The sequence below is a fragment of the Desmodus rotundus genome, chromosome 4 (assembly GCF_022682495.2).
Source record: "Desmodus rotundus isolate HL8 chromosome 4, HLdesRot8A.1, whole genome shotgun sequence".
Classification (NCBI taxonomy): domain Eukaryota; kingdom Metazoa; phylum Chordata; class Mammalia; order Chiroptera; family Phyllostomidae; genus Desmodus; species Desmodus rotundus.
Window position 1 is genome coordinate 115,792,728 of NC_071390.1, and position 26,506 is coordinate 115,819,233.

Genomic DNA, 26,506 nt, shown 5'->3' on the forward strand with positions numbered 1-26,506 from the left:
GCCGGCGCTCAATCCACTGAGCCACACCAGCCAGGGCTATTGTTATTTTTTTCAACTGTTAAAGCATTCTTTTATTTCAAATTGGTTTGATTTTTTTAGAGATGCTTCCCCCAAGATAGGGAGCATGTTTTCATTATTTTAAAGCTACGCCTGAGCGATTCCTGCTGCCACCACATCGAGAAGATTGGAATAGCAACCCCTTAGGTTGCTGTCGGATAACATTTTTAGGAGAGATCATAGGGACACTCTGTCATTAATTTTGTTTGATGACACTTGGTTATATTCAAATGTAAATCATACATTTGAATCAAGTAAATCCACCAATAGTTTTCAGATTATCCTGGGACCTTTACCTAAATAACCCCTTGGTTAGTTGCAAGAATGTAGCCACTTTATGGTTGCTTTAACCCATTTCCCATTTGCCCCGAGAGGACTCATCGGCGGCGCAGTGGCACAGAGATGCTTGTAGCCACATTTACCCTGAGACGACTAACCTTACCCCAAAGTTTGCCACGAAACGTGTCCCTTTTATTATTATGTTCACACCACTCTGGTATATCGATAGTCTTTGGAAACAAACAACGTCATTCTGTTTATAGCATTCTGTTTTTAGTAGTAGCATTTCCATGTGCTTCTTTTTCTAAGTGGGAAGTGCGTTGATAGCATAGCCCGCATACAGAAACAGCTCCAGAGAGCCCTGTTTGGTACCAAGTGCAATAACAGAGAATGACTTCTGCCGCTCATCCTATCAGGATCTTTAGCCAAAAAGTCAAAACATGTTGAATATTACAGTTTCTGTTTTCGTTATAGAGTGTTTAAAGTGAGGAGAAAAAGGCATCCTGTCCCTTGAAATAAGTAGAAAGTCCGTGTCGTATGTGCCATGCATGTGCATACCATGTACTCTGTATGCATGTGTCATCGTTGCTGTAATTGCTGTACTCCTCTGGACGCTTGCTGTGTATTCAGCTTTCTTGGCAACTTGGTGATGTTGGTTAGAAAGTATTGTTAGAAGGATGATCAGTTTAATCCTCGTACAGATTTCGTGTGGGAGACAGTAGGAATGTGCTGATTGATGGCCCGGAGATATCTGGCACACCTGCCAGGACAGAGGTTTATGTGGGGGAAGGACAGACAGACCGGGGAGGTGGAGGGGGATAAGCACAGGCCCTGCAGAGGGTGGGGCAGCCAGCAGGAGCGCCCCGCACAGTCCTCCTTGTTCCAGACTGCAGCTGTGACTGTTGAGTGGACCACATGGCCATGTTTTCAGGGGGTCCAGAGGATGAGTCAGGTGCCAGAGACAGTAAACCCAACAATACACGAAAGGGAGTCTAACTTCCCAGGGGCTGCAGCAGCAAACTGTCCCCTGTGTGCTTCTCAAGGGCTGAGAACTTCAATGGAACTACAGGGAACACCATCCCCCACTGAAGATTAGGGTCCCGTTGACAAGGACAGCCCGCATGGGTGGGAGGTTTGTGTCACGTGTTGTGACCTCCGATTAGCAGAGAGAATCTAGGGCAGCTCTCGGTACAGTCAAGAGCAGCGGGGTCTGAGCAGAGAAAGGCAGCCAAGGGGACAATCTGTGGGACCAGGGAGGACTAGTGCCGGCCGATTTGTCCCTTGGAGGTATGTCTACATTGTCCCTTCTCTTCTTGGTGAAAATACTGAAGTCTTGGTCTTTGCAGAAGAGGACCGAACTGTTACTCTTAGAATTAAACACACACAGGATTGCCAAATGCTTTAGTGGGGCTAGAATCTGGGTTCAAGGAAGTCTGGGATTTACAGGATTAGCAGGGGTTTTTACGTTCAGTATTATTTTACACTCATTCAGGTGTGCAGCATAGTGCTTAGATAATCATATACTTTACACAGTGTTTCCCTGGAATTTCCAGTACCCACCTGGCACCGTACATGTTCTCACAGTATGACCGACTATATTCCGATGCTGTACTTTGTCTCCCCGATTCAATTTGTGCTTCTCACTCCCTTCACCTTTTTTCACCCAGTCACCAAAACCCCCTGCCCTCTGGCAGCCATCAGTCTGTTCTCTGTGTCTATGAGTCTGTTTCAGTTTTGTTTGTTCATTTCTTATGTTTTTTAGATTCCACATATAAGTGAAATCATATGGTATTTGTCTTTCCCTGACTGACTTATTTCCCTTAGCATGATACCCTCTCGCTCCATCCATACTCATGCAAATGGTAAGATTTCATTCTTTTCCACGACCAAGTAATACCCCATTGTGTATATGCACCACCACTTTTTTATTCACTCATCTGTTGAACTCAACACCAAACAAACAATCCAATTGAAAAATGGACAGAGGACCTGAATAGACACTTCTCCAAGGAGGACAAACAGATGGCCAATAGACATATTAGAAAGTGCTCAATGTCAGTAATCATCAGAGAAATGCAAATTAAAACCACACTAAAATATCACCTCATGGCTGTCAGAATGGCCGCCATTAATAAATCAACAAACAAGTGTTGGCGAGGATGTGAACAAAGGAAACCCTCGTGCACTGTTGGTGGGAACGCAGACTGGCGCAGCCACTGTGGAAAGCAGTATGGAGGTTCCTCAAAAAATTAAAAATGGAACTGCCTCGTGGCTCAGCATTCCACTTCTTGGGTATGTATCTGAAGAAACCCAAAACACCACTTCAAAAGATACATGCACCCATATGTTAATTCTGGTGTTATTTATAATAGCCAAGATATAGTAGCAGGTTTTTATTAAACTTATTCTATATTATATGTAATACATAATATAAAATATTATGCTTATATACTATATATAACATTTATATACAATGTATATTTATTAATATGTTAATACATGCTATAATTATATATAATAGATTATATAATGTATAATATATACGATACACATCATATACACAGGGTGGAGCAAAAGTAGGTTCACGGTTGTGAGTATACAAAACAGTTCATTCTTGTTATTAATTATTGTGTTACTTTCCATGTGAACAACTGTAAACCTACTATTGCCCCACCCTGTGTTATACATAGGTCTTTTTAAGAAAATACACAATTTGCTTTAAGGACATGATTTACTAAATTTTGAAAGAAAATAAAAGTGAACAATATAAGGTGCCTATGCACTGTGTAAGACTGGAGAAAATAAATGACAAGAAAGTTTCAGTGTAACGAAGCACGTGCTAACTTCATCAGATTAAAAAGTAAAATAAACATTTCATGTTTACAAAATAAATGCACAGAAAGCTTCTTCTAAACACATCGGGCATCCCAGGACATGCCTGTAATTGGTATATAAAGTTGTGGAAATTCAGTGAATGTCATGATAATGTAAAATGTCAATGCCAAATAACAAGGCAACACCTCTTAGAACAAAGGTCTGGTAACATTTCAGGAATAACCTCCCACTTGGAAAATGTTTTAAATGAGCAAGTAATTTTTTTATTGTTTTATTTAAGAGACAAAAGCCATTGTTACTCCTCTGAATTGGGGGTAAATATAGCTGATCAGAGTGCTGGGGAGACTAAGTAGAGTGACAACTTCTTCCGCATGTTCCCTGGTGACAGGCAGCCGTGGAGGTTCTAAGCAACTTGGGGAAAAGGCTTTTACGTGATCTGGTGGAAATGGCCTTTCTTTCTGCAGGGCCCATGGCCACCTAGAAAATATTGGGTTCCCAGCTAGGTGGGCTGCTATGGGAACCCACAGCTCTAAGAACCAAGAGGAAAGAAAAAATTAAAATCCCAGGACACAGGCCAGTTTGAGGAGTTATAAAGGGAATGAAAAATGGTCAGAGGGAGCCAAGACTTCACAAAAGAAGACAACAACAAAAAAACAGAGTTTACTGACTTCACATTGCCTTCTAAGATGAAGCCAGAGTTTGTCGAAAAGTGGGAAGTGCAGACTGTGAAAAACACAGGGAAAAGTCATTGTTGTAGCTCTGTGCCCAGTGCAGACCACAGGGGACTCTGATCTGGAGGAGAACCAGTTAGCACATGACTATAACAGAGAGGTTGAGAATGTTGGTTTTGGAGCTTAGATGAGAAGTTATAAAATAAGTGCATGCTGCCATTTGTAGACAACTAACTCAAGGTGTATGTTACTGGAAGAGGAAGGGGGAGAAGGGAAACAAAGCATGCTCTCCACAGAGCCTGCCCATGTCTGCAGGCACTCTTGTTCCACGCCGATGGCGGGTCCTCCCTGCGCCTGTGGGCTGTGTACCTCCGCTCCTTCCTTGTGGCTCTGCCACCATGCTCGCTCCCTGCTTGCTACTTAGCGCCGCCTTCTCGCAAGCCGACAATTAGAAAAGGCCTTGTTGCATTTAGTTCTAAATCTGGGGCAGGTGGAAAGGAAATGACTAAAAGACAGTGCTGGGCTCAAAGATAATGTTTGGTTTTCTACCCACAAAGCAGATGTTCTTTGTAGTACTTAGAACAGACTAGTTTGTGCCCATAGAGCCAAATGCTCTGCGTTTGCCAAGTGCAAAGGAGCTCTGAATCACGGTGGAGGGAGAATTCCTGAGCACTTGTTTCTTCCTTCTTGATTCTCCAGCTGGCTGAGGAGAGTTTCAGAATGCCCTAGAGGCGGTGACTGAATTCCTGAGTATGAAATGATGTGCTGAGAGGGCGTGTGTAAGAAGAAGAGAACTGAGCACACACTCATGGTCCATCCACGAAGAGGGGCAGAACCGGAACCCGTGCTGGGTGCTATGTTAGTCATTCCGAAAGAAACAGAACCAGTCAGATGGACATATTTATATGTAGAGATATATTATTAGGAATTGACTCATGCAGTTATGGAGGCTGACAAGTCCCAAGATCTGCAGTGAGTGAGCAAGCCGGAGACTCAGGAGAGCTGATGGTGGAGTTCCAGTCCAAGTGCTAGCAGGCTTGAGACCCCGGAAGAGCCGGAATTTCAGTTCAAGTCTGTAGGCAGGAAGCAGCCAATGTCCCAGTTCAAAGGCTGTCAGACAAGAGGAATCCTCTTACTCAGAGGAAGGTCAGCCTTTTTATTCTATTCAACTGACTGGATGAGGTCCTCCAGCAATCTGCTTTGCTCAGTCTGCCGATTTAAATGTTAATCTCATGCAAAAACACCCAACAGAAACACCCAGGGTAATGTTTGGTCAAACATCGGGGCACCCGAGGCCCAGTGATGTTGACTCAAACAGTTAACTATCATGGATCGGAAAAGGAAAGCCAGCGGCTGGAGGCAGAACCAGACGGGTACCATTTCAAGGAAAGATCCTCAGCCATATAGTGCCCTGCCAGGACAGCACAGAGCCTGAGGAGTGCAGCACCGCTCCCCACTCTGGCTAGTTTAACTAGGAAAAATGTTTATTAAAACTTGTAGAGAGCTCATAGAACTTCCGGGAGGATGAGGCTCGCAGCCAGCATGATGCCTAGGCCATGTGGTGCGACTGAGCCAGGGACACCCTACCACCCTCCTGCGCTGAGACAGGGCAGCTTGCACTGCTATCCCCAACCAGATGCCTCCGTGGTCCCTTTGTCAGAAAAAGCAACTGCTTCTTTATGTTGCTGTCTTTCAAATCAGAATCCAGCATGAAGGCATCAGATTAGCAGAGACAAAAGTCCATTCCTGCTTCCTAGCTGCCAGGGAGGCTGGGAAGCAGGTTTCTGACTTCTGCCTTAGGCCCAGTGTGTGATGTAGGAGACTACTCAAATGGAAGAAAATGTTCAGGAGACGCTGGGTTGCCCCCTGAGACCCATCTTCCCATGCTACCCATCCTCCCAGCCTCAGCTTCCATTTTCACCTCTTCCAAGAAGCATCCCCCTGTGAACTTGGGAAAACACACTCAGGGCCAATGTCCAGATGGTGCGGCCCTTTGTAGCCAGTATCCATTCTACTTCAACAATATGGCTTGTGGGTGTCCCTGATTCAGTCTTGTAATGTCACCCCTATTCCACCTCTGCCTCTAGGGTACTTTTCAGAAATTTTTACTTTCTTTGTATTTGTTTTTGTTAATAAACTCCAGGCCCCATTAGTCCTTCTTAGCTGTGTTTTTAAAGTCTGTCTTACCCAGTCTCATCCTTTTTGTTCTCTGGAACAAGGGTTGGTCCTAACTACTCCTACCCCCCCAAAAACTGTAAACTCCTTAAACACTAGAGCCATATTTTTTTTATTCTCTTTTTAAATCTCCCACGGTACCCCCTATCATACTCTGCATACAGTAGCTGATCAGTAAAGATTTTCTGTTTAATTACAATTAGTTATCTGAATTGATTATTGCTTTTCAAATGAATTTTTGATTGTATCTATTTAAAACAATAGTGAATAAGAAGGAAATGCAACAACAACAACAAAACCCAGGACGTTTGGGTCATGTACCAGATGATATCCAGAGTGCTTGTTAGTTTTAGTGACTCATTCAGCACATGTATTGAGTGCCTACTGTGTGCCAGACACTATTCTGTATGCTTGAGGTACATGAATAAAGAGGAAAAAAGAAACAGACAAAAGAGCTCTCTCAAAGCTTGTATTCTGGTCGTCAGACGGGTAGTTAATAAACACCTAAACTGCAGTCACGCCAGGATCGCTGTGTCATGCAGAAAAGAAAAAGTAGAGCAGGGTAATATCAGACGTGCAGGTGGGGTTGGTTCGACATTTTAGATAGGATGGTCAGATTTATTTATTTATTTTAATTGTTTTTGTAACCGAGCAAACCAGGGCTCTGCCATGTTGCACCTTAACCCGTGACCCAACAATGAATGTTGAAGGAAACGGGTTAATGACCGGGTGCCTACCTTGGGGTGGGGGTGCTGGGAGCCCTCCTACTCAGAGCCCTGCTCTCCCACGAGCCCTAGCACTTACCTTGCTCCCCACCAGGCTGCAAGCCAAAACCATGCCCAGAAGTTCCCCATTTCCTTATGGTTCTTCAGCCAGCCGCACAAATGGGTCTCCATCCTCTCTGGAATGTGCTCTTGTGGGTTTCAGAGCCGCCATCCTCTCGCAGCAGCTCTCTCCCTCAGGGTCTGGGGTGCCCTGCTCTCAGCCTCCCTGCAGTGGTTCAGGAAAACGTGTGTCGTGTTACACTGGGTCATGGCGGGGTCCAGGGAGGCACATGTCCCAATAGAGTGGCTCCTCCCTACGTCCTTCAGAGAAGCAGAAGCCTGCAACCCAGCATTCCCAGTCACAGTTCAGCTCCAAGCACCGCTCACAAACCTGTGCTTGATTAGCAGGTCTCTGCACAGCTCTGTCAGCTCTGCTGGGTCTTCCCTTTCTTACTCTAGACCTTGTAGTGGGGCCCTCCCCTACACCCTTTCCTCCACACCGAATGGCTGCTGCTTCACTTCAGACTGCATGGCTGCTTCCCCCTTTCTCTCCGTCTGCCCTTATTTTAAATGCTTGGCCTGGAACCTCCTATGTGACCTCATATACAGCCCCTCCTATGATGTGCTATTTTTGCCAGTTCCCCATATCTTTTACCTTCTTTCAGCTGCCATCTTTAGTCAGGGCAAGAGTTCTCCATGACACAGGGGCATCGGCCTCCTCTGCCTGTGTCAGGAGTCATGATACTCTCTTAAGGTCACATATACCTTTTGCCCTAGGCAGCAGCACAGCTATTACCTTGCCATCATTATGCCAAGTATTTTAAACACCGTGCCATCCACTTGCCCTTCCCCAGTCATGGTTTATGGGGAATATACTCCGCTATTTTCCAAGGACCCCTGCTCTGCACCCTTTTACAGTTTTAGAAAATCAGAGAAAATTGAATGCTTGCTGGGTATGAGATGATATAAAGAGGTTATTATTAAATATATTGGGTAAGGTAATGTCATTTTGGGTATGATTTGTAGAAGTCTTCATCTGTTGTAAACTGAAATATTTATAGGGAAATAATGGAACTGAGTATAATAGTTAGGCTTCCCTTCAAGATGTTCCAGAAAAAAAGGAAGGAAGGAAGGAAGGAAGGAAGGAAGGAAGGAAAGGTGGGGAAGGAGGAAAATTGAATAGGGGAGAATATTAGTAAAACAAAAATGGTTGAAAGTTGGTCACTGAAACTTACTTATTAGTGCAGAGGATTTCCTCATGCTATTCTCCCTGTGTTTATGTGGGTTCTAAAATTTCTATAATGGTTTTAAAAATTAGCTACTCGCCAGTGTAGGCCTCATTCAGGAGGTGATATTTAAACAGTGACTGGAGGAGCTGAGGGAACCAGCTGCGTGGATGGGTGTCTGGGGTTGGGCGGGGGAGCGTGCGCCGGCCAGGGAAGAGCCATTTGGATTCCCTGAAACGGGGAGGAGTAGGGACTGAGGGCGGGGAGGTGTGTGGTTGTGGGGTGGAGAGCACACAGAGCCTTTCAAGTCACTGCAAGGACTGCAAGTGAAGGTCCCGCCTCGAGGGCTCAGAGTCGTGCTCAGACCCTTGAACTATCTGATGCTCTGGATTTCTTTACTCAGATTCTGAGATAAGAGTTTGGAACACAAATAGTTCCTGCGAAGAAGGAAATCCGCCTGCCCTGTTTAGGGTGGGTGCCACTGCTACCCTGTGGCTGTGGAGCACTTGAGACGTGTGCCTGGGCTGGAGTGACCGAGGAGCTCCGCTTCTAATGTAACTTAACTGATTGAAACTTAAATGTATGTGCCCACGTGTGGCCAGTGGTTTCCATATCGGACAGGGCAGCATTAGGGGGCGGTTTCTTTCCTTCTGGCATTCATTCATTTTACAAACTTACTGGCACGTGCTGCTCTAGGTGCCAGGCTGGGCCTTAAGGTTATAAAAATTAATTTTAAGAAAATGAGAACCTCTACTCCTGAGAGACCCACAGAGCGCACCAGATGCTGTGAAGCCGGGGTAAGTGTGTGGGACGGCCTCGCATCTTAAGGCGCAAGGCCCTCTGTGCCGAGCTCCCCCTTCCAGTTTTTATGTAGCTCAGCAGCCAGGGCCTTCTTACCCCCACGTTTGCCCCTCTGCCTGGGCCTCTCTGTCTGGCTGGTTCCTGTGTATCCTTCAGGCCTGAGCTGCAGGGACACCTCCTCAAAAGGCCCTCCCTGACCACTCCATTGAAAGTAGGTCCCCCCTCCATTATGCTCTGCTGTGGTACCCAGTTTTCCTTTGAGGCACTTCTCCCATTTTGTGATTACACTTGGAATTTATGTAATATCTAAAGCCGAAAGCTCCTCGGGCTCAGGGGTCTGCCCACACAGGCGGCCTACTGCGATGCCGACTGCACTGGGAATGGAGGAGGAGCAGTGCCAGTGTAGGCAGTTTGGGGGGATGGAGATGAGGGCCCTCAACCCAGTTCGGAGAGGGTTAGGTGAGTCAGGAGTAGTTGCTCAAATAAACCTTAACTAGGACTTTTACAGGATGAACAGGAATTCGCAACATGGAAGTAAAGTTGCAGAAATGCGTTTCCTGTGGAGATGAGAAGTGGGAGGGAGGGACAGTGTCTGGGGGCCTGTGGGCAGTATGTGGGGTCCAGGGAGGGTGATCGTGGATGACCTGGGGTACCATGAAATGGTCCCCTTAGGTCAGGAGTTGGCACACTTTTTTTTCTTTAAAGAGCCCGAAGTAAATAGTTCAAGCTTTGCAGGCCATGTGGTCTCTGTTACAGATTCTGAATTCCACCTTGCAATGCAAAACCAGCCTTAGTGTGTGAATGACTGGGCGTGGGTGTGTTTCAATAAAACTTTATTTATAGACACTAAAATTTGAATTCCAGATAATTCTCATGTGACATGAACTATTATTCTTTTGATTTTTTTTTTAAAAATCATTTAACTATAAAAAACATTCTTACCTCATGAACCATAGGAAAATAGGCAGCCGGGCACATCTGGGGGGCACTAAGGGGTATGAAGCAGGACAGGGAGTAATCAGATCAGTAGTTCGGATGGCTCTGGCTGGCTTCGGTGCGATTTCAAGGGCCGGGTCTGAGGACAGCGGCAGTTTCTGTGAAGAGGCTGCGCAGCAGTCTGGGTGACAGATGGCAGGGGCCAGTTAGCTAACAAGGATGGGAAAGAGGGACCAGCTCTGAAACATACATTGTGGGGTTAAAATCAGCAGAGCTTGATGATGGGGGTGCAGTGTAAGGAGTAAAAGAACAATGTTCCAGCTTTGGTTTACTTATCAGGTGCCCCCGCTCAGCAGGGTCCCTAAGCTCTCACTGGCCGGCAGAGGGGCACAGGGCATCTCAATGCATACTAGGCCTGGAGCCATTTATAGCATCTTCCTTTGACCTGGGAAGTGATTCAGTGTCAGTAAATAGTGACTCACTCACCTGTCATAAGGTTATTCCTGTGGTACGAATACTTCTCTTTGTTTTTGAATGGATAATCTAATGCTAAGTGTTACTCTAGAAAAATGATACCCTAGTGGGAAATTTCTATAACTTCTGCTCAATATTTCTGTGAACCTGAAAGTATTGCAAAAAAATTAAATCTGTTTTTTAAAATGAACTCAGTCTAGCGCTGTTGAACTGGAGGACTGTTCATGATACACCATCATACGAATAAAGCAAACAGCAAAACTGAAAAACCAATACCCCCGTGACCTGTAACTATTACCTAATCATAGTGACATTTTTTCACGTCCTGTCACACTAAAAGAAGTAGCTGAATCATCGCTTTCACAGTGCACAGTCACAGAACATAAAGTCAGCTTCCTGTATTGGAAAAAACTCCAGTGGTGGACGTGAGGACGGTGGTTCAGTAGAACTTGTTCTGTCTGTGTTTACTCAGGAATCCTTTAGCTTCTTCCAGATCGCAGCTGCTTTTGCCATCCCAGCAAACAGTGAAGACCCAGCAGAAATCTTGTAACCCTGATTGTTAGTAAATGTTGCATTACCATAAAATTGCATAAGTCGTCCATGCAGCCCCACAAAGCCCCCTTCTCACTGCCCAGTGGTAGAGGACTTCTGCTATGTGAATGTTAATGAGAGCTGAGCTAATTGATGTTATGACTTTGCATACTGCCTGGGGACAGGGAAGACCCAGTTAAATAAGAAAGCCAGTGTGGGGTGCCTCCTGCAAATCTGCGTTAACATGGCAGTGAGGAGATTGGAGGGAATTGACTACGTAGGTTCTGTGACGTCATATCCTTGATTTCCGTGATGTTGGTTCTATCACTCCTGGCATTCGGTTTCTTCTTCTATAGTATGGAGCAACCAAGTTCAGTTTCAGGGGCACTTTTTTTTCCTCTGCAAGGTTTTGAGACATTTATTTGGCACAGACATGTAGTCCCTGGGTCTAGGGATCTTCAGCTCTTCTTTATGGTCATCTAGTCCAGAAATGTATTAAGTCAGTATGTGAAAAAACAGGTGAGAAGATGATTGACTACCTGAAATCCACAGTATTGAAAAGGTTGCTTCAGTGTCATAAGGTAGCCGGCAAGTTGCCACGGTGGAGGTTCTCGAAGCAAAAGAAATCCTTTTCAGTGTGGCTGCCCCAGTTGTGGAAGAGCTTTGGGTAGCAAGCACTTAAGAAAACGTTTGTTGGAGCAGGATACACTTCTGGTTGTTCTGGGACACAGTCTTTTAACTGACGTCCGTTGTGATGCTGGAGTCTGGGCCCCTTTGTCTCTTCTGGGTTATTACAGAGGCCTCTTAACTGGAAGCTCAGTCTTCAGTCTCCTCTCTGCCCTAGTTTGTCCATCTAGAGCCAGATGCTTCTGTAATGTAAGTTTGTATCCACTCCCCTGTTTAAAACCCTCATACCTTCCCATTGCCCTCGGGGTAGAGAACGATCCTTTTAGATTGCTTCTAAAGGGGGGACAGATCTGGCCCTTACTTGCCTTTCTAGCCTTGTCTCCCACAGAGCCCCAGGCCCCTCACACTCTTCGTCCAGCCTTCAGACCCTCTTCTGTTTTTTAGGAAGCACGCATGGCGTTTTCCTGCCTCTGAGCCTTTACACATGCTGTTCTGCCAGTGCCTGCTTCGTGCCTGCACCAGATGTCCCCCAGGTGTAGCACGTGCCTTTGTACTCCTTTCCTTCACCGCTAGTGTAGTTGTTTGCACAAGTACTCTCAATTCTAGGCGCAGAGTAGCAGCTCAGTAAACATCTCTCGCATGAATCGAACATGATCCACTCAGTTTTAATATCCTAACATTAATTTGGATCTGTCCATTTTCTGCATTCATTATGTTTTCTTGCCAATATTACTGACTCAGCATCATTTATCTTTTCAAATATGTCCTTTTTTTCTCTTCTGACCTTCTCTCTTCCCACTCTATGGTTTCTCCCTTTTCATGACATTTTGGACCACGCTTGGGTCATGTTCATGATTACCAGCACAGCGATCCTGGGCTGGTCATATCCATGTCCACTGGGACCTTCGAAGACTATGGCTGCAAACCTGTGAGCCTGCAGGATCTTTCTGCAGCAGCTCGAGCCTGTTCAGGCTGTGTTTGCAGGCATAGCTGGGGAGGATAAGAGTATTGTGTTGGCTACCACTGTCTTAAAGGGATGGAATTTTTATCTCAATTATTTGTTGGTGTGAGCAGGGGGGAGTGAAAAGAAAGCAGTTTGTGAGGACCAGTGGTTTTGAACAAAATAGGAAATCATGTAAAATAAAACAGGATCTCTAAGAAGGAAATTTTCCCTTGTGAAAATGAATTGTATTTTGGGTGCAGACCTCAATTTTCTTATCGTATTGCACTCGCCACCTCCTGTAGCATCTACAGCAGAATCACTGCTCGAGTGGCCCAGTCTGTTTCGTATTGCTTTCTCCTCTTGCAGAGGTCACACTGAAGGTCCACATCAGTGACGCCAGCACCCATCAGCCAGTCCCGGAGGCGCGCGTCGAGATTTTCACCAGCCAGGTCTCCATCGCCTCTGGCACCTCAGGGACAGATGGCGTTGTCTTCATCAAGTTCCGGTATAAGCTGGGCAGTCAGCTGATCGTCACCGCCACGAAACACGCCTATGTGCCAAACTCTGCGCCATGGAAGCCAATCCGACTACCTGGTAAGGTGCCCTTAACCGTTGTCTAAGACAGAGTTCATGGTCAGGCTAGTGACAGTCAGACACAGACACGATTTTGAAAATGGAAGTCAGACAATCAGGAAAATATTTGCTTAGTCTCTGCTTTACCTTGTGGGGCCTCTTATGGGAAGAAAGGTGGGGTCAGTTGTGAAGGTGGTGGGGCTCCCCGCCTTACTGTACGAACCGTGGCCTCGAAGCCTTAGCGTGCCTGCTCACTTCTGCAGCGTTCCCTTCTGTACCTCACTGGTTATAACTAGCCCGATGCATGGACCTTCCTCACTCAGGTTCCCTGGCCCTCCGAGCAAAGCTGGCCAAAGATGAAGGGAGTCTTGGTGAGACGGCCTTTCTCTTCCCCCTCCTTACCTGCTAAGGGAAAACACTTCTGTGTGTTTCCTCTCTCTCAGTACTCTGCTTCACTTTGCACACTTCTCATCCCCAAACGTGGGCTTCTTTCCATACACATCAAACTTTTCTCAGATTCTCAGATACTGTCTACAATTGAACTCAATTCTGACACTGTCAACCTGGAGACAGGGTCAGAACCCACAGCCTAAGGGATCAGCCCCATGAGACTGCCACCCTGCCCACCCACCCCCCAACACACACACCGATTCAGATGCCAGAGGAAAGTCCAGGTTGACACCTGTGCTTCTGACTGACTGGCTGTGTGTAAATTGGAGGTTCCCACAGCCTCCTCCTTGAGGATTGACTGATTTGCTGGAATGGCTCACAGAACTCAGAGAAACAGTTTACTTACTAGCTTACTGTTTATTATAAAGGCTATTAAAGAAACAGGAAGCTTGAAGAGATGCATCAGGCAAGGTATGTGGGAAGGGGCACAGGACTTTCAGGTTTTCCAGGTGCGTACCCCTCCCAACACCTCCACATGCGCACCAGCCCGCAAGCTCTCCAAACCTGTCCTTTTGGGGTTTTATGGAGGTTCAGAACACAGACATGATTGATTAAATCTTTGGCTGTGGGTGATGGATTAACCTCCAGGCCCTCTCTCCTCCCCTGAAAGTTCCAACCCTCTCATGTGTGGTTGGTTCCTGGCAACCAGCTCCCATCCTTAGGTCATCTAGGGGCTTTCCAAAGACCACTATAGTACATAATATTATGTTATCTTGTATTACATGACAACATAAACTCCAGCATGGGCTTATGATGAATAACAAAAGAATCCTTTATAGCTCTCATCACTTAGGAAATGCCAAGGGTTTTAGAAGCTCTGTACTCAGAATGGAGACCAAGACCAAATACATATTCCTTATTTTAAATCACAATGTCCCTTTACCATTCACGACTTCAAAGTAGTCATCCGCCACAGGGAGCAAGAATGGTGCCTGACACAGTTTCAGCTTGGGATGGGTTAGGTGGGGAGCAGCCCTTAGGTCTCCTCTGTCCCCTCACTTAAGGCTCCATCTACTGCATGGACCACATCATGTGTTCACACCATTAGATGAGCAACAAGGATGGGCCAACGGCTGGCAGGATAATGGAGGGAGCGTGGGTTTGGGGCACCAAATGACCTGGGTTCTGGCCCTCAGGCTGTGCTTGAGCCCATCTAGCTTTGATGTAAAATGGAGCTAATACCACCTCACAGAGTCATTCTGATTAAAAAGTAGTGAACATATGTAAGCTAGCTTACCATGCCTAAAACACAACAGGTGCTCTAAATATGTGGCACCCAGCACAGTGCCTGGCAAAGTACCCACGTTAGTGCTCGTCTCTGTGCCACGGAACACTGGACACACTCCATCAAGGTCCCTGCTGCCTCTAGGGACACGTGGGAGCTAAGTGTGGCATGTGCGTGTCTGTGTGTGTGTGTGTGTGCCTAGGAGGACTAGGTGAGTGAATGAGGGCTTCCGGGAGGGCGTGAGGGGGAGCTGAGTCTTGAGGATGAATAGTTATTAGCACCAGGAGGTGCTTGTGAAAACATACAGATGTCAGGACTCAACCATTCATTTGGGGAGGCTGACCCAGAAGTTTGCATTTTAACAAACAACCCGTCTCCTCCTATGGATGAAAGTTTTCACTAAAGGTTGAGACCACTGTTTTGTGAGCTATGGAAGGTCATACAGATATTACTGAAGAGACCATTGAGGGTAATTTTAGAAAAATGGGAATAAATCCGAGAAATAGTGAGCAGTCAAAATCCAGAAAGCCTGAAGAGATCACAAAAAGGGATGCTTGTGGCCTGAGATCTAAAACAGGAAGGCAGAGTGGTGTCGCCTTGTTTGGCCTGAGCTGGGGATGTGCATGTCAGGGACTCAGACCTTTAACTGCTCTCTATGTGCACAGGTAAAGCACCACAAGTATTGATTTGGAGATTGTGGATACATCTTAGTGAGCTGGCTCATTCACAAATAATGAGGATCAAGTGTAATTTATTCATTTTGACTTTGTTAACATGATCACTTGAGAAAAAGCAGCCATTTCCCTAGTGTACATTTTCTTAAATGAGTCAAATAATGGGGACAGTGTAGTTTAAGTGAAAGAGTTTTGGACTAGGCATGAAGATATCTGGGTTCTCCCCTGCCCGGCCCAGCCAGCCCTGCACGTGTGGGCCCATCCTGGCTCTCTGAGCCCACATTTCTCATTTCTAACCTAAATTAATAAGACTGACTGAATTTCAAGGGCCCTCCCATGTCTTTGGTTATTTTTCTCCAGTTACCTTGTCAACACAAGAAAGATTCTTTTGACTAGACTCTCACAGAAAATGTGGCCAAAATTGAGACTGATCTATAGTGAAAAGCAGAGGAGATTCCTTATTTTTTTCATGCATAATTTTGGAGGCCAACGCTGGCACTTCTGGTATTCCAGATAATTGGACGAGGAAGAGAGAAAAGTTGGGAGCCTCTTCTAAAATGCAGGGGTGGACTAGCAGGTTAAATAATCAGCTATCATTACCTAAAAGATAAATCATAAGTAAGAATACAAAATAATGACAATAATAATAAGAAGGCAAATAATACAATAATTAATAAGTAAATAATAAAAGAATAAACTGTTCCACATACAACTGTAAATCTACTTTTGCCCACCCTGCATGTTAAAAACTTGAAACCAAAGAAGGCAAATGCTTTCTTTGCTACGTGTGCACACATGGTTTTGTTTGAATAAGCGTGCTTCTGAGATTTTGGAGTGGGTTTCTTTTTTCATCCTTGACTGGTTCCTGGAAGATATATATTTTTTTCTCTTTCAAGGAAAGAGGTATAGATTCAGGATGGGTGGATGACTTGGCTTGGCAAACAGGTAAAACAAATTTAGGTGTATAAAATGTAATCCATCCACTAAGGACTATAATTCCACATCTCAGTTATTTTCATCTCCATAGTGATTGCCCCCTGGACCTTCTGCAGTGGTCCAGGACTACTGCAGCAGTGGCCGGCTAGCTCAGTCTGCCTCTTCACACCACCCTCTATTTTAGTAAGCATTAGTGTCATTATATAGATAGATATTTGTGTGTGTGTGTGTGTGTGTGTGTGTGTGTGTGTATATACACATATAGACATACATACATATACAAGGTCTGTCCGGGAAAAGTCCAGCTACTGTTAATAAGACGAGAATGGTTTGTGTGACATCCATGTAACCTGGCAGCCAAGGAGAGTGGACTGGAATGTGCATGTGTGAACAGTGACAACTTCACTGTACTGGTCGGTGGGGGCGGTAGACACCATTGAGTGAGCATGTGTACTGTGTGGCCATTGCATTCAAAATGACTTGAGTAGAGCAACGAATCTGTATAGGATTTTGCGTTAAGCTTGAACATTCCTCCATGGAAACTATTCAGATGATTCAGAAGGCCACAGCTAGGGGCAACTGGTGATTAGCAGCTTCATCATGACAACGCATCGGTTCATGCATCGCATCTGGCGCAGTTTTTTTTGCGAAACATCAAGTCACCCAAGTGACTCTGCACCACTACAGCCCAGATTTGGCACCCTGTGACTTCTGGCTTTTCCCAAAACTAAAATCACCTTTGAAAGGGAAGATTTTTCAAACTGTCAGTGAGATTCAGGAAAATACAATGGGGCAGCTGATGGTGATTAAAACAAAGGGTTTTGCAGAATGTTTTGAACAGTGGAAGAGATGCTAGGAGAACTGTGTGAGGTCGCAAGGTGCCTACTTTGGAGGGGACTGAGGCGTCATTGTCCTATGTACATTTCTTGTATCTTGTATCTTCTTCAATAAATGTCTCTATTTTTCATAGTACATGGCTAGATACTTTCTGGACAGACCTCCCATACATATCATTTTGCTGTGTATAATGTGCACCCACATTTTTGGCCCAAACTTTCAGGGAAAAAATCTTTCGTTTTAATTTTTAATTCAATTTTTAATTTATTTATATTTAAAAATAAAATCTGTTATCGTATTCTAGGGTATTATTCTGCATACGGATATTGTTACTGCTTTCTAGAGTTACACTTTTAATGCATAAGCATAAACAAAAGAATTAAAAATATTTATGTAAATTCAGAATTAGTAATACACATGTATAATGCATAGCCTTATTTTTCCCTCAAAAATTTGGGCAAAATTTGCATTATACACGGCAAAATACAGGTGTATATATATATATATAAAGTCACACATCTGCTTGAAGTGTTCTACCGTCCTTGGGATAAAGTGTAGACTAAACACAACACACAGACCCTCCTGCCCTAGCTGCTTCTCCCTCACGCATGTCACGGTCTAGTCATCCCGAGCAATTTGCTGTTCTCTGCAGGGATCTGACATCTTACTCTCTTCATGTTTGCCTGCACTGTTATTCCTTCACCACTGTTCTCTTGGAAAGTTTGTCTTCCGTCCTCAAGAGCCCAGTGTGACATTAAATCTTCCTGACTCTCCCAGGTAGAGTTAGATGTCCCTTCCTCTCTGCCTGTGGGAAAACACACCTCCCCTTGGCATGACAAGAACCTCCAGCCACTAGTCAGCATCTCCCCTATGGTGGTTAAAATACCATCTACCAGCAGACCTGAGTGTCTCTGCCACCTCCCTTCCACTGGGGCACTCGGTCCACTGGAGGTTCACAGTCCCCCACTCCTGCTTCAGGAAGCCCCTGCTGGTACCTTTGCTGCCACACAGCACACTCATGACAAGAAATTGGTTTTTTCTCCTATACAAAATAAGGTTTGAGAAACAGTTTGCTAGAATAGATGCTTCTTGTATAGAAGTACCAAACGTTTATGTTAGAAATGTTTTTAAAACACTTAAAACACCTTGTGGCACATCTGAGATGATCACAGGTGGTTTCAGAGTTCCCCGTCCTGCACCCCCCACCCCCCAGTTAGCACAAAGATCTCGAACTCTCTCATGGAGCAGGAGTGTCCAGGCACCTGCGCTTGGAGACACAGGGAGTGCAACACCTGCCTGAGCTTTGAGGTGAGTGGTTTCCTATGGGCAGAACAATCTGGCCCTTTCTCTCTGGCCATTAGGCATTGTCCCACCAGGTGAAGGGGTCATTGTTAATGAAGGTTAAGTTTACCTTTGAAGTGGTTTTGCAAGATTTATCTCAGTTAGGGTTCCTCCCATTAGTTATAGCTCTCAAGCTTACCTGATCCCCCCTCCCCCAACCTGGTGTGGATTTTTCTCCCAATGATGAACTCCTGAGATGGATTCTTTTTTCCTCTTAATACTTATTTTTATTTTGTACTTGGAATATAATTCATATACCATAAAATTCACCATTCTAAAGTGTGCAGTTCACAAGGCTATGTAACAATCACCGCTGTCTAGTCCCAGAATATCTTCTTCACCCTCAAAAATACCTGCACCCATTAGCATCAGCTTGTTCTCTCTTCCTCCCTCTACCCCTGGCATCCACTACTCTCTCTGTCACTATGGATCCTGCAGGTAAATGGAATCCTGTAATACATGGCCTTTCGTATCTGGCATCATTCACTTAACATAATGTTTTCAAGGTCCATCCCTGTTGTAGCCCGAATCAGTTACTTTATTCCTTCTTATGTGTGAACAGTATTCCGTTGTATGGATAGACCACATTTTGTTTTCCTTTTCATTCATTGATGGATATCGGGTTGTTTCCACTCTTCGGCTATTATGACTAATGTTGCTGTGGACATTTATGCACAGGTTTTTGTGGGAACATATATTCTCAGTTCTCTTGAGTATATACTTAGGAGTGGAATTGCTGGCTCATGTGGAAACTGTGTTCAACATTTTGAGGAACTGCTAGACTGTTCCTAGCACCATGATGCCTTCTTTCTCATGGCACTTGCCACATAGCCCCCTCCTATGTAGAGCCCTTGAAGGCATGCTGCCTCCAGCTCTGATCTATTCCACACATGGACCACTGGGCCTTGTACATAGTGGCAGCTAACTATGATGCCTCTGTAGAGGGGTTACATCCAAGGCCAGCTTACTGGTTCCCTTTGGCACAACTAAGAGCCAGTAGTGCTAAGCCATTGATATTCTTAGCATTTAATATTTCTGGTTCCTAGTATTTTCCCAGGAAGTCTCTTTACCTCTCCAGTCCTCATGTTTCTCCTTTTTTAACTTAGACACTTGGATTTTGAATATGAGTTCCTGGAGAATGGTGGTTGAGAACAGACTCCAGACTTCAAATGCCAGCTCCAGTATTTACCCCCTGCATGATCTTGGACAAGTGAATCCCTTATCTGTAAACCTGTTTCCTTACTTGTGAAATGGGTATATTAATGCCTATTGCACAGAGTTGTTTTGAGATTTCAATAAATCACCAAAATTAAAACAGAGTAATCTCTGGCAAGTTAGGAAGGGTTCAGTAATGTTAGTGATTATTATTCCATAATATGTTTGTTTTCTCTTAAATTCATGTTTTACTCAGAAACTTGTAGGCTTTGTGAATTTTTAGTTAGAAGTCCAGGGGTACTTAATTTTTAAAATAGCACAAGTTTTGGAAACCCATTTGAAAAAATAATGACAGCTTCCTTAACTTGGTGAAGGAAATAAACATGTAAGTCCAGGAAGCACAGAGAGTCCCACACAAAATGAACCCAAAGAGGCCCACACCAAAACACATCATAATTAAAATGCCAGAGGTTAAATACAAAGAATCTTAAAAGCATCAAGAGAAAAGCAGTTAGTTACAAGGGAGCTCCCATAAGACTATCAGCTGATTTCTCAGAAGAACCCTTACAGTCTAGGAGGGCCTGGAAAGAAGTATTCAAAGTCATGAAAGGCAAGGACCTACAACCAAGGTAACTCTACCCAGCAAAGCTCTCATTTAGAATCGACAGATAAAGAGCTTCCCAGATAAGAAAAGGCTAAAGGAATTCATCACCACAAAACCAGAATTATAGGAAATCTTAAACTTTTAACATTTCATAAACTTTTTGGAACCAGGGACTGATTTCATGGAGACAATTTTTCCATGTATGGGGTGGGAGTGGGGGGTAGGCAGGGGGATAGTTTCAGGATGAGTCAAGCACATGACCCCCTGCTGTGTGGCCCGGTTCCTAACAGGCCTGGACCAGTACTGGTCCCAGTCCACGGCCCAGTCTACATGGAGACCCCTGCACTAAAGGGTGGCTGTAAGCCCTGGCTAGTGTGGCTCAGTGGGTTGAGTACTGGCCTGCAAACCAAAGGGTCGCCGGTTCGATTCCCAGTCGGGGCACATGTGTGGGTTGCAGGCCAGGTCTCCAGCTGGGTGCGTGTGAGAGGCAACCACACATTATTGATGTTTCTCTCCTTCTCTTTCTCTCTCCCTTCCCCTCTCTCTAAAAAAAGTAAATAAATAAGATCTTTAAAAAAATAAATTAAAAAGGGTCTACTTTTAGAAGATAAAAAATATCAATAAAATGGCAATAAATACGTATCTATCAACAATTGAATCTAAAAAACAAAATAAACGAACAAGCAGAAAAGACACAGAATCCTAGATACAGAAAACATTTTGATGGTTGCCAGGTGGGAGGGGGGTCGGGGGCTGGGTGAAAAAGGTGAGGGGATTGAGAGGCACTGATTGGTAGTTACAGAATAGCCATGGGGATGTGAAGTACAACAGAGGGAACCGAGCAGCCAAAGAACATGTATGCACGACCCGTGACCTGCGGACACAAACAGCAGTGTGGGGATAGCCTGAGGGAGTTGGGGGCGGCTGGGTGGAGGGGGCCAAAGGGGGAAAATTGGGACAACTAGTGCTATTGTAATAGCATTAACAATAAAGTATAATTTAAAATAAATAAATAAAATGGAACAGCACGAGTTCTATCATCTTCTTAGTTCCCAGAATATTCTTTTACCATCTGGCACACAATGACCTTAGCGCATATTTTTGAAGTCCTTAATGTTAATGCCTAGTGTTATATATACGAGTATTCTACATGTTTATAGTGTGTATATTATAACTTTTAATATATTCCTGTATGAAGAGGCTCAGATGCTTTACTAAAAACTTAACGAATAAAACAATGGCTGCCCATTGTAGGACAAACCACTGTCACAGGGGGGGTGGTGACACCCCCGGGACAAGGCAAGAGTCTCTCTGAAAGGGACAGCTGTTTCCCTTCTCTCACTTCTGACACCAGACAAGGGGGTGTTGTCCTCAAACCAGTCAGTTCTCCAACTCTCTGGACACCCACTGCGTGTCCTACAACTCCCTTCAGTTCTGACATTAACCACCGGGACTGAGTGCGGACCTCACAGGTTAGGGGCTCAGTCCCACAAGACCCTCCCTCCCCCACTTCAGACATAGGTCCCAGGCTGCCTCTTGTACATCTGACTGACCAGCCAAAATCAGGCATTTCCATGAGGCCCCCTCAGGGTCAATAATTTGCTATATGGCTCATAGGACTCAGGGAAACATTTAACGTACGTTTGCCAGTTTATTATAAAGGATATAGTAAAGAATACAGGTGAACAGCCAGAAGGAGAGGTACATGGGGGGAGAGGTGCACAGGAGGCTCTGTCTCTGTGTGGTTGGGGTGCATCTCCATCCTGGGACACACATGCATTCGTCAGCCCAGAAGCGCCCCAATCCCCTACTTTGGGGATTTTCCCGGAGACTTCATCACGTGGGTATGACCAGTCATTAACTCCATCTCTGGCCCTTTCCCCATCCCAGAGGATGGGGGGTGGGGCTGCCGATTCCAGGGTTCAGTCATGGCTTGATCTTCCTGGTGACCAGCCCGAATTCAGGAGCCACCCAGAGTCCCCTCATTAAAACAAAAGACACCCCTGTCCCCGCCCCCCCCCCCATCACTCAGGCAATTATATGGGATTTAGGAGCTCTGTGTCAGGAACCAGGGCAGAGACTAAGTATATATTTATGTCACAATTTCCTTATATCTATTTCTGTGTCTGCAGTGTTTTCTTCACTGAGCCTGGGCCTGCTTCCGGAACGGTCCGCCACTCTAATGGTTTATGAAGATGTTGTCCAAATAGTCTCAGGATTCCAAGGTATGTTGGTTATTTAAAAAGAGAAGCGACAGTTACTTTAGGGCTGACTACTAAAATCTTTCTGAGGGATGGCTTATTGTCCCTCGCCGACGGCAGTGAATTTATCCAAAGCTGGGGCACAGCGCATTTGAATTTGGTTAAAGTATCTGTTGGCTGTTAAACTGTCCATTGGTTGTGATCTCGTTTTGTAGGCACAGCTGTTCAATGTTGAGAGAAAAGAAGGGGCCCCACCACTCTGTCCGCGCCACCCTTCTCTTTCTCCAAAGGAGAGAATGTCCACCTCCCGAGGTCAGAGCCAGGACCCGGCCTGCGCCGCACTGACCAGTATACAGGGTTGCTCTTAAAAGGACTGTCGGCATTCGAGCGTGTAGTTTGTTTGCAAAATGAAATGGTTCAGAGATCTGTTGCACAACAGCGTAAATACGCTCAACCGCACTGCACTGTACCCTGACAAGTGGTTAGGATGGTACATTTAATGTTACAGGTTTTTTACTGCAATAAAAAGTACCCCCCAACCAAAACGGAAAAAGGTCCACGAGCATTCAAGTGTGGCTTTTCGTCCTCTGTTGTCCCCTCGTTTAATCTACGTCACATGCAGCGGTGCGTGTAACTGTGCCTCCCCCCTTCTAACCTCTTTTGAGGAGACACAGAGAGCTTGAGGGACTTCCCCTTTGTTTGATGTTGGGTTACAATTGGGAATAAAGCTTGTGTCAAACTTGTTTCAGTGCTGAGATCATTTTCTTCCCCCTAAATCATGGGCCTCAAAAACGCTATTTCCTGGATTTTATTGCTTCGCCAGAGAAGTTTTTATTTACTTTACTTCTGTGCTCTAATAGCATTTACGCTGCTCATCCTTTACCTAACCACACTCATGTGCCATTTGCAAATGAGCTGAACTCATTCGTTCTTTTTTTATTAAGTAGCTGAGGTGAACGTGTAGCCACTGCTCTTAGAAGATGGGTTTGAAGAGAAAACGAGGAGACACATCCAGCAGACACGTAGCTCGAGGCAGGGAGAGAACACAGTGGAAGCCGTGAGGAGCCATCTTTTCTCTCCCCTAAGAGAGCAGACCTAGGCCCCAGCCCCCAGCTTCCATTCTCATTAGAACCACACCGTGGCCTACGCTCTTTGGCCCTGGTCCCTCTAATTTTCCTTTGCTTAGCTCTGCTGTTATTGTTTCACAACTGAAAAATAATGGTTTCCCTTTTTCCCTAGTTTTATTATATAATTGACATATAACCTTGTATTAGTTTTAGGCCTACAACAAATGATTTTATATGTATATAAATATTTTATATATATATGATTTTATATATATATCTCATCACCACACTAAGTCTAGTGAACACCTCTCACCATGCATAGTTACTAGTTTTTTCTTACGATGAGAACTTTCAAGATCTACTCTCTTAGCAACATGCAGGTGTACAGCCGGTGTCATGAACTTCAGGCACATGCGGTGCGTCCCGTGCCCAGGACTGACTTATTTTACAACTGGAAGTTTGCACCTTTTGACAACCTCCATCCATTTCACCCACCCATCACCAGTCTGTTCTCTGTATCTGTAAGTTTGTTTGTTTTTAAGATTTCACATGTAAGTGACATCATACAGCATTTGTCTTTCTCTGACTTACTGTATTTAACATAACACCCTCAGGGTCCATCCATGTTGTCACACACAGCAGTGTTTTGTCTCTTTATGACCGAATAATACCCCATTGTCTATATGGACCACATTTTCTTTATCCGTTCATGCACTGAAGGATACTCGGGTTGTTTCCATGTGTTGGGGATTATAAATAATGCCGTGGGAACATGGGGGTGAGACCATCGCTTTCTTGAAATGAGGGAATGTTTACGCTTCCTTCTCATGGTCGTTACTAACACAGGAAACTGCAGTCTTTTGCTAGCCCAGTTGAAATGATAGCAAGAGACTGACAGCTGTAATGAATGTCTCTAACACAGACAAGCTGTGCTCACCCATTTACTTCAGGGTATAGGAGGTCTTTGCTGTGTCTTCCCCGGAGATGGGAGTCACCTTGGTGTCTTGCTCTTCAGCCTCAGCTGCCAAGGGGCTCGTACCCACCCACAGTGGGGCCAGGGGCTGGGGTCCAACCCGGAGAGAAAAGCTGGAGCCATCAGCACTTCTTCCTCTTTCTTTTACCGGCATTGCACTAAGAACTCAGAAGTGAGAATCTCAGCTGAAAGGTCCTGCGGTGCAGCTGGTCTGCAGCCAGGCCAGGCCACCCACAGCCCAAATGAGAAAGGAATAGAAAGTATGAGTAAGAAAAGGGAGCCAGTTGGTGGCAGGGGAGAGAGAAGCAGACTGGGGATCAGTGACATTGTGTCAGAGCCCCAGCATTCAGGTGAAACCCACAAACTCCTGCCTTGTCGTCCCATAGCAGCCCTGAGCCCATCCAGAACCAGGCGCTGCTGTACCTTCCATCCCTCTGGCTCCCGACCTTGGATTCCACACATCCCTCGCTCCTTTACTGCCCCTCTTGTTCTTATCTGTAACCCGAAGCATGGATTTAACCTTCCAGCTGGGGGTTCTCAATCTTATTGTGATACCTCCCTTTCCGCCATATTTGGGAGTATGCCTTACCTCCCCAACTAGAATTTTTAAACCTGAAGTGCAAGGAGTATGTCATCTTCATCTTAGAGTCTACAGGGCTGGCCTCATCAAGTCCACACTTGAGTGGACATGCCAGCCCCTTTACAAGCCTCGTCCTCTGCCCCTGGGCCCCGTGCAGCCTGCGCTTGGCTCCCACAGAGGCCCTCAGCCTTCCTGACACGCAAACCTTCTTCCAGGTGCGCAGTCGCTTCCATCTGCCTCTGCACAGTCTCGGGTACAGGTCTCAGGTAGCACCTATAGAACTTCTTTTTTCTGGGACAGTTGGTGGCTCTCTCTTGAAGTTTGTCCTGTACTTTTTTTTTTTTTTTAGCATAGATCTCTTGTTTTAGCACTGAAAACACTGTGAGAACTAAGCTGTTTCCTTGACAATCTTCTTTACTCTTGAGTTCCAGGAGGCAGAGCCTGTGTCCTTGCCCCTCCCCATCCTGAGCCCGTTGCAAAGGAGACCCTCAGCTGTGTTGTTGGGTCAGTGTGAGGGTGCTCACAATGTCTTGTACAGTGGTTTTCAGCTGAGGGTGGTTTTGTCCCCAGGGACATTGGGCAATGTCTGGTGATGTCCTAACTTGGGAGCTGCTATTGGCGTTAAGTGGGTGTAGGCCACTCATGCTGCTAGACACACTGAAATGTGCAGGACAAAGAACCACCTGGTCCGAAATGTTAATAATGTCAAGACTGAGGAACCCTGACCCAGTCAGAACTGAGACAGACCATTATTAGTACATAGTGAGTTGCTTAGTATAACTCAGCTTTGCGTTCAGTTCCGTAAACTTTGTTGAGTACCAGCTATACACAGGACGCAGTGTGATGGGTTTCACAGAGTACCTGTGCTTAAGGAGCTTCCATCTAAAAGGGAAGAAGAGATGGGAATCATTGCTTATCCTACAATGTTACGTACCAAGAGGGGTACCATTAGCCACACGTGTATGTGTCCCAATCTAGCACCCTAACAGCCATATTGTGAGACAGATGTGATTTATGCCCATTTTAAAGATAAAGAACCTGAAGGCCAAAGTCACTGAACTAGAAGGTGGCAAAGGAAAGATTGAAAAATAGAGCTAAGTGATTCCACTGCCCGTGTTCTCTTCAAATGGCGCCTCTGATCAGGGAGACTTGCAGATATACAAATGAACATAACACAGGACACAGAAAGATCAGGGCTGTGAGAAAGACAGAAATAGAGTTTAGACCTTGGGGTGGGATCAGGAAAGGCTACATCGAAGAGGCAACATGGAATAATGCTGATCTGCACGTAGAGGATGGGAAGAAGCTTCAGCCACGGAGCAGAGCGTGGGCACGTATGCAGGAGCAGAGAGCTGGGCAGTCCCACTTGGCAGAGGCTGAGAGCCAGCCGGCGGGGGCAGACCATCTCTTCTGATGTCAGCACGGTGTACTAGGGCGGGACGGGGAGGTTGGAATGAAAAGAGTTCATTCTGCCCCTTACAAACAGAATGACGTTGGGCGAGTCACTTATCCTCTTTGAGCCTCAATTTTCTCACCTGCAGAGGAGAGAGTTCCTTCTTCACATGACTGTA

The 26,506-nt window shown here is 45.3% G+C and overlaps 1 protein-coding gene across 1 annotated transcript in view; it reads left to right on the forward strand.

The window, feature by feature from the left end:
• FAM171A1 (family with sequence similarity 171 member A1) overlaps positions 1-26,506 on the forward strand; it is a 128,514-nt gene that overhangs the window by 60,858 nt on the left and 41,150 nt on the right. The window contains exons 2-3 of the mRNA XM_053923052.2: positions 12,686-12,913; positions 22,247-22,339. Of these exons, the coding sequence (XP_053779027.1) occupies positions 12,686-12,913; positions 22,247-22,339 (321 nt within the window). The remainder of the gene's footprint in view (positions 1-12,685; positions 12,914-22,246; positions 22,340-26,506) is intronic.